This window comes from Tetrao urogallus (assembly GCF_951394365.1).
Source record: "Tetrao urogallus genome assembly, chromosome: 8".
Lineage (NCBI taxonomy): Eukaryota > Metazoa > Chordata > Aves > Galliformes > Phasianidae > Tetrao > Tetrao urogallus.
Window position 1 is genome coordinate 15,240,897 of NC_136821.1, and position 14,914 is coordinate 15,255,810.

Sequence of the window (14,914 nt, forward strand, 5' to 3'; positions counted from 1 at the left end):
TTGCTGTCCTTTTAAAACAGCAACTCAGATCTGCAACTCATCTCCCTTAAGCTGGTATGTCTTTAATACACATAGTGTGAATAAATACTTACTCATTTTCTTGCATAAATGATGAGCTTCTTGAGACTTCATTTCTCGCCATCTATTTTTTGTTATCATAAAAGTGTAACAATTGTTTCTAAATGATATCCAGGGTGTATTTTTAATCTTATGCGGGCACTTAACTTGTGTTACTTGTTCTTTTTCATTTTTCTCTAAGGAAGGAAAGGAGAACAATCAGCACATGATGTTATTTTAACAATTAATCTCACAAACAATGGTTTTCAGGCAGCATTCACAAACATGCATGAAAAATAGAAATGCCACCCTTAAATGTGTAATACATTACCGTTCTCAGTTTCTTCATGGCAGTGAAGTATTTGTTTGTGGTTTGATTTATTTCTTTATGTAACAAAAATGGCAGTAAGTGTTATAGATGCCATAGCTGGCAACACATCCCAGTTCTATGGCTTTATCTAATACTGGGTAGGTGAGAATAATTCTTCTTGCAGCTGCTGAGTGAGAGCAACAATTAATTAGGAATGCCATCTCACCAAGTATATTGCTGTGACTCAGGATGTACAACAATGGCTTAACTGTGTCTTCTGCCTAAACAAACAGAAATATATAATGGTTTGCAGGGAATAAATGTGTGACAATCTCTCCGAGATCCTTTCATTTTTGAGAAAGTGGTCATGCTACATACATATCCCACCCAAAAGCTGTCCTGCTATAATATGTACATATTTAGAACAGCTTACGTGAACAGAAGATGACTTTGACGTACACCTGTTAGTTTGGCATCTACCTGCTGCCTTTCTCCTCAATACAGCCATGTGTCTCTATATAGAATTCAGTCACATAAGAGATTTCTGGAGGTGTCAATATTAAGATACTGGAGGTCTCAATATTAAGATGTTTACAGTACAGAGCTAGCTTCTTCTATTTGCAAGTGGGAGAGGTGAATATACCACAGTCTTACGGAAACAGTGCAGTTGGTACAACCAGCTGATGGTATAAAAGCTACACTGTGGCCCAAAGCATTCACACTGAATTCACTTGTAAGTAACTTGTGGATTAAGATCAACGGCTGCATGCAACCCTATTTTAAACAAGTCTGCCTCAGGGAGCACAATTAAAAAAAAAAAGTCTTAATTTTGAAGTTACAATCTGCAATTTCCAAATATATTTAGCCGTAAAAGCAGCTTTTGGAAGTATTGTGCTCAGATACATACTTTCTGATGAGTAGCAAATAGCACCTCGATTTTCAGAGTAGCAGTCAGAAGTTTTCCAGAAGCCATCAGTATCCAAATATACACACTCTTCGCTTGTCTCTTCATCATCTTCAGACCAGCGACTGAAGCTTACATGTTTCCCATCCAACCAGCCGTAATGTTTTCCACCCTAACATTGTTAAGTGAAAGGGGTGAGCTTATTTAAAAATAATAATAATAATAATAAGGTACGGAAAACACGATGAAGTATTTACATTGTCCAGAAAGTGCTGAATGGATGGCACTCACGGTGTCTACCTTTGCTGTGAATTCCTCATGGTTTAACTAATTTCACAACTTGATTGTTACTTCAATCATTATTTTAATCACAATCGCAAGAAAATAAATTAGTTGAATTTTTTAACTATGTTGTGGAGAAAGGCCTGGCTAAGAGACGTCCAAATTGTATCATATGCACCTGTAAATCAGTGACAGATAAAATTATCCTATCTTGGAAAACTGATAACATCTGAACACAAGGCCCAGTCTCAGTTTTCTCCACAGTGAGTTGAAAGTAATCTATTAGGTATTTTACCGATTTAATAAATTAGATGTGTTTCTGCCCTGGAGGATGCAGGAGGAATAAGAACATGTGCAACAATCATGCTATCCTTTAAGAACCCTACATTTAAAGTGTTCTGGAAATCCCCCTCATGCTTTGTAATTTAATTTCCTTTGTATTTTTTTGTGTGTAAGATTCCAGCACTGGAATAACAAGCTCTGTTGACCAGTTTCATTAGAATTTCTTTTCATGTGCCCAAACAACAGAGTGTTGCAATATTGAAAAGCTACTGCATGTCTGAGCTGTACGCAGCAAAATGAATCATTTGATCTTCACTTGTAGATAAAGATGCAAAAGAGGAGGGAAAGTAAGTTGTTCTGGTCTCTTCATCAAGATTAAATGCCTGTTTCCTTTTAAAAACTATTCTCCATGAAGCATACACCCTAGGTTCTATTTTTCCCCTGCTTTGCCTAGAATATTCAGTAGCCCTTTACTGACACAGGAAATATCATAACAGCATAGATGCCAAATGAACACGATCAGCCTTTATTGTGAGGCACTTTTCAAGCAACTTTTAACATTTTTTCTTGGAGTTATCTCAAGACAAAACTGTTGGACACACAAAAAAATAAAAATAAAAAAACAACTCTGTTATCAAGTCCAACCCATTTCATAGCATTAACAGCTAAGGGAGCTCTACGTGCACAACAGAGATCTCCAGGAGGTTCTCTGGATAATAAACATAAAGCAATAAAGCAGAACTTAACAAAAATAACATGAAGTAATGGACCAAGTTTAAATAAATATCTCCAAAAGAGTCCAATTGGATTTTGGATTTTGTCACTTCTAGATTCTCCTTTTTAAGCCGATTTTGAGTCTTTTTACAGTGGTACTGTAAACAGTGGTGATGATATCAAATGGCAGTATCAATTTCACTCGTTAACAAAAGAAACAAAGGTAATCCCACAACCTGTGTTGCTGCTACCTACAACATATCCTTTCATGGTATAATCTTTTAAAAGAAAGTCTCCTCTTTATCAGTCCATTCAGCAAAGTCTAACAACTCACTACATAACTTGGAGAGCTGAAGATTTAGAACATTAACCTTGAGACCCTCCAGACGATTATCACTAAATGAAAAGCTATTCCCCAAACTCGTTTATTTCTGCATTTCTTTATCCTTGTTGCTATTTCATACAACTTTAAAAACTACCGTAAGCCACAATGCAAAGGGATAATTTAACTTACATCTCTGCTGAAGAGTCCAATCCACAGTGGGTAATCATGAAGGGCAGCCTGAACAGCGAGAGAAGCCTGCTGGAACTGATCTGTGATGCTAACCAGCTGCATCTTGTGATTTATGCATGCAGCCATTGCATCATTCCAGGTCAAATTCTTTAGAATTATTTTATATTGAACATTTTGATAGCTAAATGTGTCATTGAGAACTTGCTCTGTCTGGTTATCAGTAGCTCCTATACCTAAAACAAGAAATCCAGTTAGCAGGAAGCTAAGCAATAAAACACATTCCAATTTCTCTGCAACAAACAGAAAAACCTTTCCGTATTCCCCCTGCAAAAAAAAAAATAAAAAAAAAAAAAATTCCCAGGCAGCAGGGCAGCAGACTATACTCATGATTTTAATTAGGAGCAAATGCCTTTGACACTTTAGATAGAGAACGCATACGAATCCAGGAAGGGTTACTTTCAGCCCATCTATTTTTAAATCCCCTTCAATCTGGCTTCACATTTTTCCATCTGTTTTTACACACCTGCTAAATAATGTTAGAAATTTTATTTACTGAAGGGAAAAAAGCCCACATCTTTTGTAACTTTAGTTAAATACAGCAATGGAAAAATGACTGCTCTCTGCTGCAACACAGCAACTGTTATACCTGATCCATTCATCTCTATGGAGCCCATAGATTTATATGTATGTGAATCCAATGGGCCATAAAACTCATCTGTGCAGATCTCACAGCGTACCACACAGTCCCAGAGTTCTTTATTGCCATCCATGGATACAGGGAGAATTTATTTTGTCTCCACACGCGCTGAACTAATTACAGAAAACCTACCTTGCACAGGGAGGACTCACTGTTTGTGTTTTAAGTACTAAGTCTTATCACAGTTATCAGCATCATACTGAAGGCAGACAGCTCAGTGATGCAGGTAATAAAAGATGCAAACATTTCTATGGGTGGTAAATTCAAGCATGCAAAGCTGGTAGCCCCTCAAAATTGGTACACAATCAAAAATAAGCTGAATCTCCAAAAGGCAGAAAAAGGCTGACACTGAAGGTATGTCAAGCAGAAAAAGGCTCACTGAGACAAAAAAAAAAACAAAAAAAAAACCCAAACACTCATAATAGCATAAAAATGGCTAATTGATAGGCTGACATGGCCATTTTTCAAAACATAAGAACTGAGAGAAACATCATAGAAATCTGATATTTATGCACTGTTTACAGCTTTCAATAAACCATAGAAGTGACAAGGCTGAAACAGACTGTTCGCATGTTGTTTGTGTCTGCTGCCAAATGCTTTCACTTAATATACAGCTTCCAAATAAGAACCATGGAACCAAAACTGTCATCACATATCAAGGGCTATCCAAAGTGGAAACAAGTTAGTAGGGAAAATTTTCATTTGTGAAAGAGAAAATAAGTAATTGCTGATTATGAGCATTTGAATGGGAATCTGTATCATGGCCTGAACCTCTGATTGACCACCTGAGGCAAGCAATGACTCAGCCCTGGGAGCACAGGTGAAGGCAATTCACCTGTACTACTGGAAGGGGTGAAGCCTGGCTGCACTGCTCTTAGACCCCATTTAAGAGCTGACTACCAATGGGGAAGGATCTCTTTTGGAGATTGCTCCTCTTGGAGTCTTCTCAGCGAGCCCCGGACAGGGGTAAGCTTTCCATCCATTCTTGTTTAGTGTGATAACCTGTTTAGCCTAACTTTCTTGTATATTTCTTAATTACAACATCCTTATATTCATTTATTACACAGCATCTTAAGAAACTGTGCAAATCACAATCATGCCAAGACTTCCATGGAACTGGAAGTTATCTTTCTTCCTAGAGGATAAAGCTCAAGGCAACAGGGATTGGTCTCATAGCTGTCCTTGCAACATTCCAAACTGAATCTTCTTAAGGACCAGGACAGATATGTACCCTGGCAATCCCTAATCTGCTCTCATTACAACTCCTACAGTTCTGGCTAGGAGGAAGTGCAAGATGTTTTGGTTAGCCCAGGCAGACAACACACTGATCTACACAGATATATCACCAACTTCCTTTTAAATAAAAATTCATTTTCTATGACAACAAGTTGCCTAGCAAAGATTTAAATTTGGACATTTGGTATTTCTAAAGTATTTGGCACTGGAAAAAATAAAAAATATTTTTGTGGGGATATAAATCATTTAGCCTATTTGAGAAATAAGAAGGTGGTTATTTTCTTGGGTGTTCATTTTGCACAATTTTCCCTTTTCTTTTTTAAAGGAAGGTAGCATGTTAGTTACTTAAGAGGATTGTTTGCATAGAGGAATATACTCAAAAGTGAGTATGCTGAATATTAGCCCATAGCAGTATTTAATGCAAGAGTAGGTATATATGTTTGATCCAGTTCCAGTACACGGTGCCGACCAACCTACACGGCTGCATTAGAATATTATTCTAAGTTCAGATTTGCAAGGTTTGCTCTGGGATACTGATCTGAGCTTCATGAGTATATGATACTTCTTATTCTGATAACGCTAAGAAGCAGAGATATTTAAGTTGAATGGAAGTATTGTGAGATTTTTTCCAGAATTTCAGTTCTGCCACAGTTTTACAGAGGAAGAAGGAATCACTTGTTCCAGCCCTTCATGTACATGGCATCAATACCCACAGAATGTTAAAGCTACAGTATGCTTAAGTATAATTTCAGTGAAACCACACAGTCAGAGGCTCTCAAGAAAACAGATACCTTCTGAACTGGGCAATGAAAAAGGGAAAATTCTAAATAGTTGAAAAAAAATTTCCCCAGATCACCGCTCACACTATGCTTTTCCAGAGTTTACCAGCTCACAGTCTATAAGCATCTTGCTCTTCAAATGCAATGATTTACACATACTAAAAAGTCTTCTGGCACACCTATCTTAACAGCAAGCTCTAGGTCTAATTTATTTTGACTCTCCAGACTTACCTATGGGACGCTGGCATATACCCAAGAAGTGCCTGTCAGCACAAGCAGTGAAATTCCATGTTCCAACATACTGAGACTTGGGATCGTTGAGGATTACACCACACTGATTGTTAAATTCTTCATCAAAAAGCTGAAAACCAGAGATACACGTATCAGACTATAATAAGGTATAAACATACCTGTGTAGAGAACATAAGGCTAGGAGAACATGATCTGTCTGAACTTGTTTAAGAACATTCAAAGGAGTGGTGTAATACAGTCTGCCTACTTTACAAACACTACCAGGTGCTTGGACTCAAAAAGAATTTGTAGGCTAGATATGGGGGAAGAGCATTAAATTAACGCTTGAAAAAATAATGCTTAAAATAAATCTTGTTTGTGGGTGTGAATCCATTACATTTTTATGCTTCATCATGGTAGAACAGCAAGCCAAATACCAGTGTATGATGGTTTACAGATACATTCTAAAGTGAACCAATAACTATTGATATAATCTTTTTGATGATTATATTTACATAGTGTATAAATTACAGATAGCAATTACAGACAAGTCATTAAACAGTTGTTTGGGTTTTCTTCCTTTACTTTTCAGTGTTCTGTATTTCAACTGAGAAGACATCATTCAAATAAGGGTCCAAATAAACAGAATTCCATTGCTGTCAGTCACTCTGCCAATTAAAGTCACCATCTGGGGGAATCAATCTGTTTTTTTATTTATGTTTCTTTTGGCTTTTTTTTTTCCTCTTTTGATACAACCAATATTCAAAATTTCATTACTCAATAGTCCAGAGAAATCTAATAGTCCAAAGCCAGAACTTACATCCAGTGGAATTTTCCTCAGTCTTCCTGTCAGGAGTGGGTGAAAGTTACTATACAACAGTCTGCTCTCATCTATCCACTTGTTTTCTCTTGTGCTGAACAAAAACTGCAAACCAATCCAAATATCTCTTGGCATTTGAGGAAGCAAGGATGTTATAAAATCTGTTGGACAAAATCGTAAATGTACATCCTGTGGTTCAATCAGCAGCAGCAAACACTTGAAAAACACTTTGCATTAATAAGGAAATGCAACTCCATTTTTATTAGCTTCATTTTCCTAGACCCTCAAGGTTTTCAAATACTCATCATCCCTTCCTTTCGTAATCAACCCCAGGGGTGTTATCTTCTATCTGAACAGAGCAGACTATTTGTATTTGTCCTCCACATCTTCAGATGAGGAGCAAGCAGTGTACTTAACTTGGCTTTGCATCCAGTACTTTCTATCCTTGCACTTAAAAAAAAATTCAGAAGCTGTTTTTCCACCAGTCTGCAAGATTTTTTATTGCTTCTCTGTGGAAGAACTTCCTCCTGCCCTCTCCAAACTGATGGAGGAAGTCATGTCTCCCATCTAGAAAGATGGAGACGTACCCCGTAAAGCAGAACCATTTCTTGGATTCTAGCAGTTTGCTGACACCACCACCAAAGTAAGTAGGATTGGAAAAGGAAGCCAGGATTAAATGGAAAAAAAATTCAGCTAAGGAAACCTTAAAACTCAGACCCCTCTTACTGAGCGTTTTGGAATGAAACAATGCCCTTCAGTGAACCCCCAGGCACAAAAGGCATTCACTGAGCTTGTCTAGATTAGGAAAACAAATTGAAGCTATGTAATTAGCTACTGCTGACGTGTCTTACCTCCTGGCCAAATGCCAGGCTGGCCTTGGCCTATTTTCTGAACTAGACAAACTAGACAAACCCATGGAAGATTTACATGTCAGAACTAGCTACCTCCTAAGGCCACTGAAGCAGCCCACAGAAAGAGGCATGCTTCATTCATTCCACATGTGTGGATTTTGCAATTGAGGATTTGGTGATGGGACACAACAACTATGGCTTTTAAAGTACAAAGACTACAGTGTCAGTTATATTTTTAAGTTGCAAACCAAAACGTGGGAGTTTTTCATCTTTTATTCTTATTTTTTTACAACAGGTTAAGTTAAAATGCTTGCTGACCATATTTCCATCTTAGGTTTCTAGAACAGCAAACAACAGACAATGCACTTTTAATCTCATCTTGGATTTTTGCTCCTGGTGCACCTCCTTCTGTTAAGAAGCAAGACATTTTACGCTCTAGCTCTTAAGCAGAACTACACTGAGTTTGGAAGAGAAGTTGCATATTCACAAGTGTCCCCAGCTCACCATACCTTGCTCAGCTTGACTTGAGATGCATGGAAGAGAGCCTCCAAAAGTTACACACTTTTCATTAGCTGCATTAAACGTTAAGAACTCGGATTTCATCTTTAGGAAGCACTGCAAAAGAAACACAATTTTCTTTGTGCTACTGATTTCCTAAGAAGTAACTGAAAAGAAAACCAACCTTAAAATTTCACTTCATGTCATGTAATTAAATGTAATTACTTTTTTTTAGAAACGGGACTGATATCAGCTGCATGCCCTCCTGGTTATATTAACAGAATAGCTAAACATAAAAGTGACCAATGAATCGTCCCTCATTCACTGAGGGTCAGAACTCAGCAATTTTTAATAAGCTACATCATGAACATGTACTGTTTTAAGAAAGAGAATTATACATGAAAATCAACTGGATTGGGCCAAGTTTCTTTTATTGTAATGTACTATATTGTGAGAGAAACAACTTGGGAACTCAAAAGCTATATTCTGCAATGATTTGATATAAAGTGGCAAACCTTGGCACAGTGTAACGTGCCAGATTTGATGTGCACTCCTTTTTATGTACAGAGAACAGCAGCAGGCCACAAAAGAGGAATCACAATCTCACTAAGATTTCAAATGACTATCTTGAAACATAGAATTGAAATTTACTACAGTACAGCTTCTGACTTCTGGTTGGTCCCTTATTAAAAAGCTTCTTCTAATTCCCAATCAAGTGAAATCCCTAACGTGGCTTGTGAAGCAGAACGCCTGCCAGCTTGCTGGCTGCATATGATTACTCATCAAGAGAACCAAGATATTTCAGCCACAGAAATCTTATCCTCTTCTTCTCTAATCCTTTTCTTTCTTAAAAGCAGAGCCCAAGATTAGACAATAAAACCAAAATTCTTGGACTTCACCATGTGGTGAAGGAAAAATGAAAATCCTGAAATTACTGCTTTGAAAATAAGAAGCAGCAATTCTATGCATGCAACAGAGAACTAGAGGAGATGATTTTAAATCACTGCACATAGTTTCCAAAAGCAACCCCACAGTTCATTCCTAAACATACTTCATTTTCTCTTTTAGCAGGGCACTCCAGCTTACTGATCTCCAAAAGATAGGTACTGATCACTGAACTGTATTATTTCTGTACCTTATTCCGAAATCGAAGCCAACCCTTAGGGCAACCTCCTGTGACTGGGCGGTAACTGGGATCGTGTTTCTCCAGCAAGGAGGCATTATTCTTCTCACAAATGAAAGGCAGCTTCATGTTACAGTTAACTGGGTAGTCTGTAAAAAAGTAAGTTTTGAAGAACAGTTATGATAATTTCTATCATGCTCTGATTTATTTACATACATGGACATGAAAAAGACCATTCTGAAGCAAAGTCCTTTTCAATTCAATCACACTGAAGTACAGAACAATATAAAGCTTGAAAAGTAACAGCAGAGCAAAAGACAAACATAAATGCTTTATATATCAGACAATAATGTACTCTTCTTACAGATCCAGATTCCGATCTCTCACTTTGAGTTGCAACACTTCACATAAGTGGAGGTAACTTCAACAGAAAAGAGTTGGATTTAAAAAAGATTTTGAATGAGGACTAATTGCATTTTCTAGCATAGAAGGTGTGTGTTCTAAAACCCATTGAAGTCAAACAAAATGCAAAGAGTCTGCCCTGTCCTACTGCTTTCCATTATTCCAAAATTAACTAGACTGGCCTCCTAGTTAATAAGATTTTTTGGTTAGCAGAGATGAAAACAGGTCAGCAGTATATAACAGAAAAATATGCTTTGAAGTGGAAATAATAATAGATGAGGTAACTATTTAGTCTCCAGATGTCACAAATTTTTCCCCAGCATGACGCATTGCTGATAGCAAACAGCTTCAAGTACCACAAGGTAGGCATTTCTACTGATTTGTTTACCTCTTCCAGTAGAACTCCACTACTTAAAGAAATCTACATCTCCAGATGCACATGCAGTTGCTGGTATTCAGTCAAACTACTCTAACACTTAATTTTCAGAAGTTAGAATATATTGCGCATGCACAAAAAAGAAAACAGCCAAAAAAAAAAAAAAAAAAAAGATTTCACCCAAGTAATTATTTTAGGCTACAAAAGGAGTTAATGATCAACCATTGTTACCAATCAAAAAAGCTGTTTTCTGAATTCACATTTCCCTCTGGTCAGCAAAAAGCACTGTTATGGCTTCTCCCAAGAACAACAAATACATGATTCAAAATTGAATCAGATGATTGCCAAGAAGATATTTGCTCCTAATTTATTATCAGTTTGTAATCTGTATCAGAGTTTTAGCAGAATGGTAGTTACTTCACAACAATGACTAGAAGGGCAGAAGAATAAAATTAGCCATACCTCTATACCAGCTCTTCCTAGAAACATACCAGCAGTCCCTCAGGGATCGATCATGGAAGCGTGGAAATAACTGTAAACTGGATACAAACATTTCAGAGTCAATCTCCAATCCACTGTGATCTTCAAATGGAAGCTCTGATAGAAACAGAGCCAGTGCATACAAAAATCTGGGCTGAAAACTGTTTCTAGGAGATGCCCTACAACACTGGAAAGGACATGGGAAGAAACTAGACCAGGAACAAATATTTGGTAGGTAGGTAAATTTGTCCAAATTAAGGAGATGTGCAGAACAAGGGTAGATTATTCACTGCATGCTGCAATTGCTTGCACGCTGTCAAGACAAGAGAGCATAATGGACAAGAGCCTTTCTAAAGTATTTTTGAAGCAGTGTACTGCTACAGTAGTTTGGAAAGCTAAGATTTTGCTTGTAGGAAGCTGGTGATCCTTTGCAGCAGCCTTGCACAATGCAGCCCTTGCTGTGAGGCATCCCAGCTCTGCAGGACTATAGCATAAGTTCTCCACAACATTACCTAACTGGGTCAAGCTTAGAATAAAGCAGTATTCTACATACGGTGAATGATAGCTGTAGCCATAATCAATAAACTTCAGCCACCACTTCTGTTCACTGTTTGATAGCTGTGGAGGGAAAAAAAAAAGGTAATTTTACAGATTACAGAAACAGCTCTCCAGACTCCCATCATCAATAAATCAATGACAAAATTCACTTTGATTTAAAATATTTGTTTTTAAATGTATAAGAATTATAATTCTTCAAGAATAGAGAAGGATACAGATAGATATGAATGTGCCAAAATAATGGACGCCTGCACCTACTATTAAAAAAAAGCCCATATTTTCCACTGTGAGGAACAAAGCTGAGAGAGTGCTGCAAGGTTTCTCATAAGTACATGCTAGAAACATCACTCCTGCAAAATTCATAGCAGCAGTGCTACCAAACAACCAGGATGCGGCTGCAAGCAACCCAAAGCAGACGTGGTTTCACAGGCCCTTACACAGAGTAATTCTGTGCTTCCAGCAGGCAGTCCCCCAGTGAATAGATCGTGAATAGGGTAGAGATTAAAAAGGCCAAATTTTCAGTCTCTTCTGCCTCTCTACTTCCAGGTAGAATTGTCAGAAGAAATTTCACTGAGAGTGCTTACAAACTGCTGATTTCAGAAAGTGCTATTTACTCACAAGCCTGAAGACAGGCACTAACAGAGGTGCTGAAACATGAAATGCTTCTGTAAGATTCCTTAGAAGAATGCACTTACGCGCAATGAACACCACAAACCCCTTTCTGTAAAGGCTATCAGACCATCATTGCATTTTTAATTAAATCTTCTCCTCAGGTAAGAAATTATGTGCTATCCCATGAGTAAAATTAATAGCTGGGGCAATTTAGTCAAGTATTTGCAGAAAATGTGGTGTGTACGAATGAAGAGTTATTTTCTCTTCATTTGGAGATATTTTTTTTTCCAGTGGTTGAGGCTACTCTTAAATTTAAGAATTCTTTTACAATAATGACATGGTATTGTTTCAACTCATCTTATAAATACAGTTAAAAACAATTAAGGCCAATAGAATGAGAAAGGAAATTATGGACTAACATTGTTTTAATATTGAAAAAGCTGGCAACAAAACTTCCCTGTAGTGAAAAGTACCAGTTAGATAGATTAAACTTCCTTACCTTTTCTATCTGAGATAGTATTGTCCTGAGTTTTGGGTAAGACTCCACAGAGGCCAATTCACTATCATTTTTCTGACAGTAGGAAATAGCTTCTTGAAAGCTCAGGTTTTTATCTGGTACAAACCACAGCTCTGCTCCATCAACAACAAGTGGGACTCCATGAATTCCAATTTCATCTACGCAGAAGAAGTGCTGCATTAGAAATCAACTCTGAGAAACTCATTCTTTTTCTTAATATAATAAATGTTCCTGATGTTTGACACCAGGAAAAGTCAACACTCATTCTTGCAGTTAAATGCTATCAGTCATGACATCTGCTGTTATCCAAAAGGCGTTACAGTAGTGATACAACAAAACTAGTGAAATATATATCAGCAGTAACTATATACACAAAGTTAAAGGGTATCCAAAAATCTATTTACCTGGTATATACCACTCAGGTGTCTTTGGAGTGCTACCTGGCAGAGAAAAAAGGAACAGTCACTTCCAGTTCACCTTCTAATGAAACTGTGCTCATACCTAACAGGAGTGATGTGTTATACTCATGCTTCTCAGCCACAGAATCATAAAATCATAGAATCACATGGCTGGAAACGACCTGTAAGATCATCTAGTCCAACCGTCTTCTCATTACCACTGCTACCACAAACTAAACCATACCTCATAGCTCCTCATCCAGTCGCCTCTTGAACGCTGCCAGGGACAGCAACTCCACCACCTCTCTGGGCAGCCATTCCAGTGCCTGACCACTCTCTGAGAGAAAAAGTTCTTCCTTATGTCTAACCTAAACCTCCTCTGGTACAACTTGCGGCCATTTCCTTGACTCCTGTTTGTTGCCTGGGAGAAAAGGCCAAACCCCTCCTCACCACAGTATGCATGATGAAGGGGAAAAAAAAGGAGGATGAAGTCTTGCATAGGTTTAATAGTCTAAAACATGCTGATTAAAAATGAGTGAAGTCTTTCCATACCTCAGTCTTAAATACGTCTGTGAGCTTTTTTTTTTTTTTTTTTTTTTTTTCTCCCAAGAAAGATGTAAGCATCAAAGTAATATTTTACCTAACTACGTCCCCCTAGGACAGGAAAGTTTCATGCCCTAAAATGCTTTTTAATGATCTACTAAAGCACAAAAGCCTACTGGATTACAGCATTTCTCATACTGCATGAAAAATGTGGATCTGTGCAGAGACGCCATGCCATTCCTCTGCACTCTGAGTCCTCCATCCCACTACAGTGAGGAGCTACTTCAGCAACTTAACCAGAATTAAAGAGGCTCATTCACCTGAGGAAGAAGCAAACTGCATACTCAAGATGTCTGTGGTCTTTTAGTTACAAGTATTACTTGACTTCTATCATCTCACCTACTGAAAAGTCACTTCGTGCTTCACGGGACAAGAAGGAATACACGAACAGTGATAATACATCCTTCTCCTCATGGTCATTTTCTGATATGTCTGTGAGCATTCTAAGCACACTGCCTTCGGCACAAGCAAGGCATCTCACATACTGACCTCTAACGGTTCACAGAGGAAATATAATAAAACACTGGAAAGTTTCTGCTAGAGGGCAATGATGGCTCAGTAGCAGATTTTTATTTTATTTTATAATACCAAGGAAAATGATGTCTTTCTGAAGCTTATTACCCTAGTTCCTGCTTGTATTTCTCTGCTGCCCAAATCTTCCAATTTGATCATGAGCGATATTTCAGATGTGCTGACCTACTCTCAGCTAGTTAGACCTAAATTACTTAAGGCTCAATTTCAAATTCCACCAACTTTAATTCATAAAAACTGTTAACACAAAGGAACTAAAAACCTGTAAACATGCTCTTTCACACAAAATGCATGTAAATGCAGTTTACCTTTAGTTATCTGGCAGACCCATTCAAGTTTAGCCTCACAATCAAAAGGCTTGAAATAAAATTCCAGGTCTCTGCCTTCATGGAAATAAAATCTCCAAAATGATCTCCTTGAAAACTGAAAGGTCTGTATAAAACAGGAACAGAGAGTAGAATTAGTATGGTATGGACTGTTGAAACATGAAATGAAATTGTATTACAAAAGTACTTTGGCAAAGTCATCATGCACATTCCACGCAACTTACTTTCTAAAACTGAGCAGATTTAACTTTTAAACTGTAACTCAATGCTAGCCAAGCTTATGAAGTAATTGGATTAAGTGTCTAAGGTTAGTCTATATACAGAAGCCCTTCCTTGCAACATTGTTCCTTCGTTTTTTTGTAGCACAGGGGTCCTGTCTCTGCCTATTATTGAATTCTCTGTTGCAACTCGTTGCCCTGAAAAAAAATGTCATTTCTCCTCAGAGGAAGCACCCATCTGAATTAGCATAGAAACAATATTTTAATATAAGATTATTTATTACAATCAAGTCTTGCTGGTCTCCCCAATAAGGAGAATTTTGTTTCATTTAGTGAAAAGAACACGTCTAGATCTAGCAGGTAAAGGAGGAAGGCTACTGTATTCACAATGCCTCCTCCAAAGTGCTCTCCTTGTCGCACGCTTACATCAGCTTCGTACTTCAGGGTCACAAACATAGGGGAAGAAAATGAGGGGAAATGGCTGAGAACAGAAACAAAGGAATACAAGTATTGTTTCCTGCTATAAGTCAAAAAAGCTGAAGTGGTTCTAAGTAGGTTAATATAATGGGCAATGTTGAAATGATCTGCAAAGTCA

At 37.6% G+C, this 14,914-nt stretch overlaps 1 protein-coding gene across 1 annotated transcript in view; it reads right to left on the reverse strand.

Annotated features, from left to right (window-relative positions):
* LY75 (lymphocyte antigen 75) overlaps nt 1–14,914 on the reverse strand; it is a gene marked incomplete at both ends in the record, with an annotated part of 39,748 nt that overhangs the window by 7,098 nt on the left and 17,736 nt on the right. Inside the window, 12 exons of the mRNA XM_079539271.1 lie at nt 93–254; nt 1,275–1,443; nt 3,064–3,296; nt 6,007–6,136; nt 6,827–6,987; nt 8,187–8,292; nt 9,311–9,447; nt 10,539–10,615; nt 11,110–11,174; nt 12,226–12,401; nt 12,648–12,683; nt 14,084–14,207. Coding sequence (XP_079395397.1) covers nt 93–254; nt 1,275–1,443; nt 3,064–3,296; nt 6,007–6,136; nt 6,827–6,987; nt 8,187–8,292; nt 9,311–9,447; nt 10,539–10,615; nt 11,110–11,174; nt 12,226–12,401; nt 12,648–12,683; nt 14,084–14,207 — 1,576 coding nt within the window. The remainder of the gene's footprint in view (nt 1–92; nt 255–1,274; nt 1,444–3,063; nt 3,297–6,006; nt 6,137–6,826; nt 6,988–8,186; nt 8,293–9,310; nt 9,448–10,538; nt 10,616–11,109; nt 11,175–12,225; nt 12,402–12,647; nt 12,684–14,083; nt 14,208–14,914) is intronic.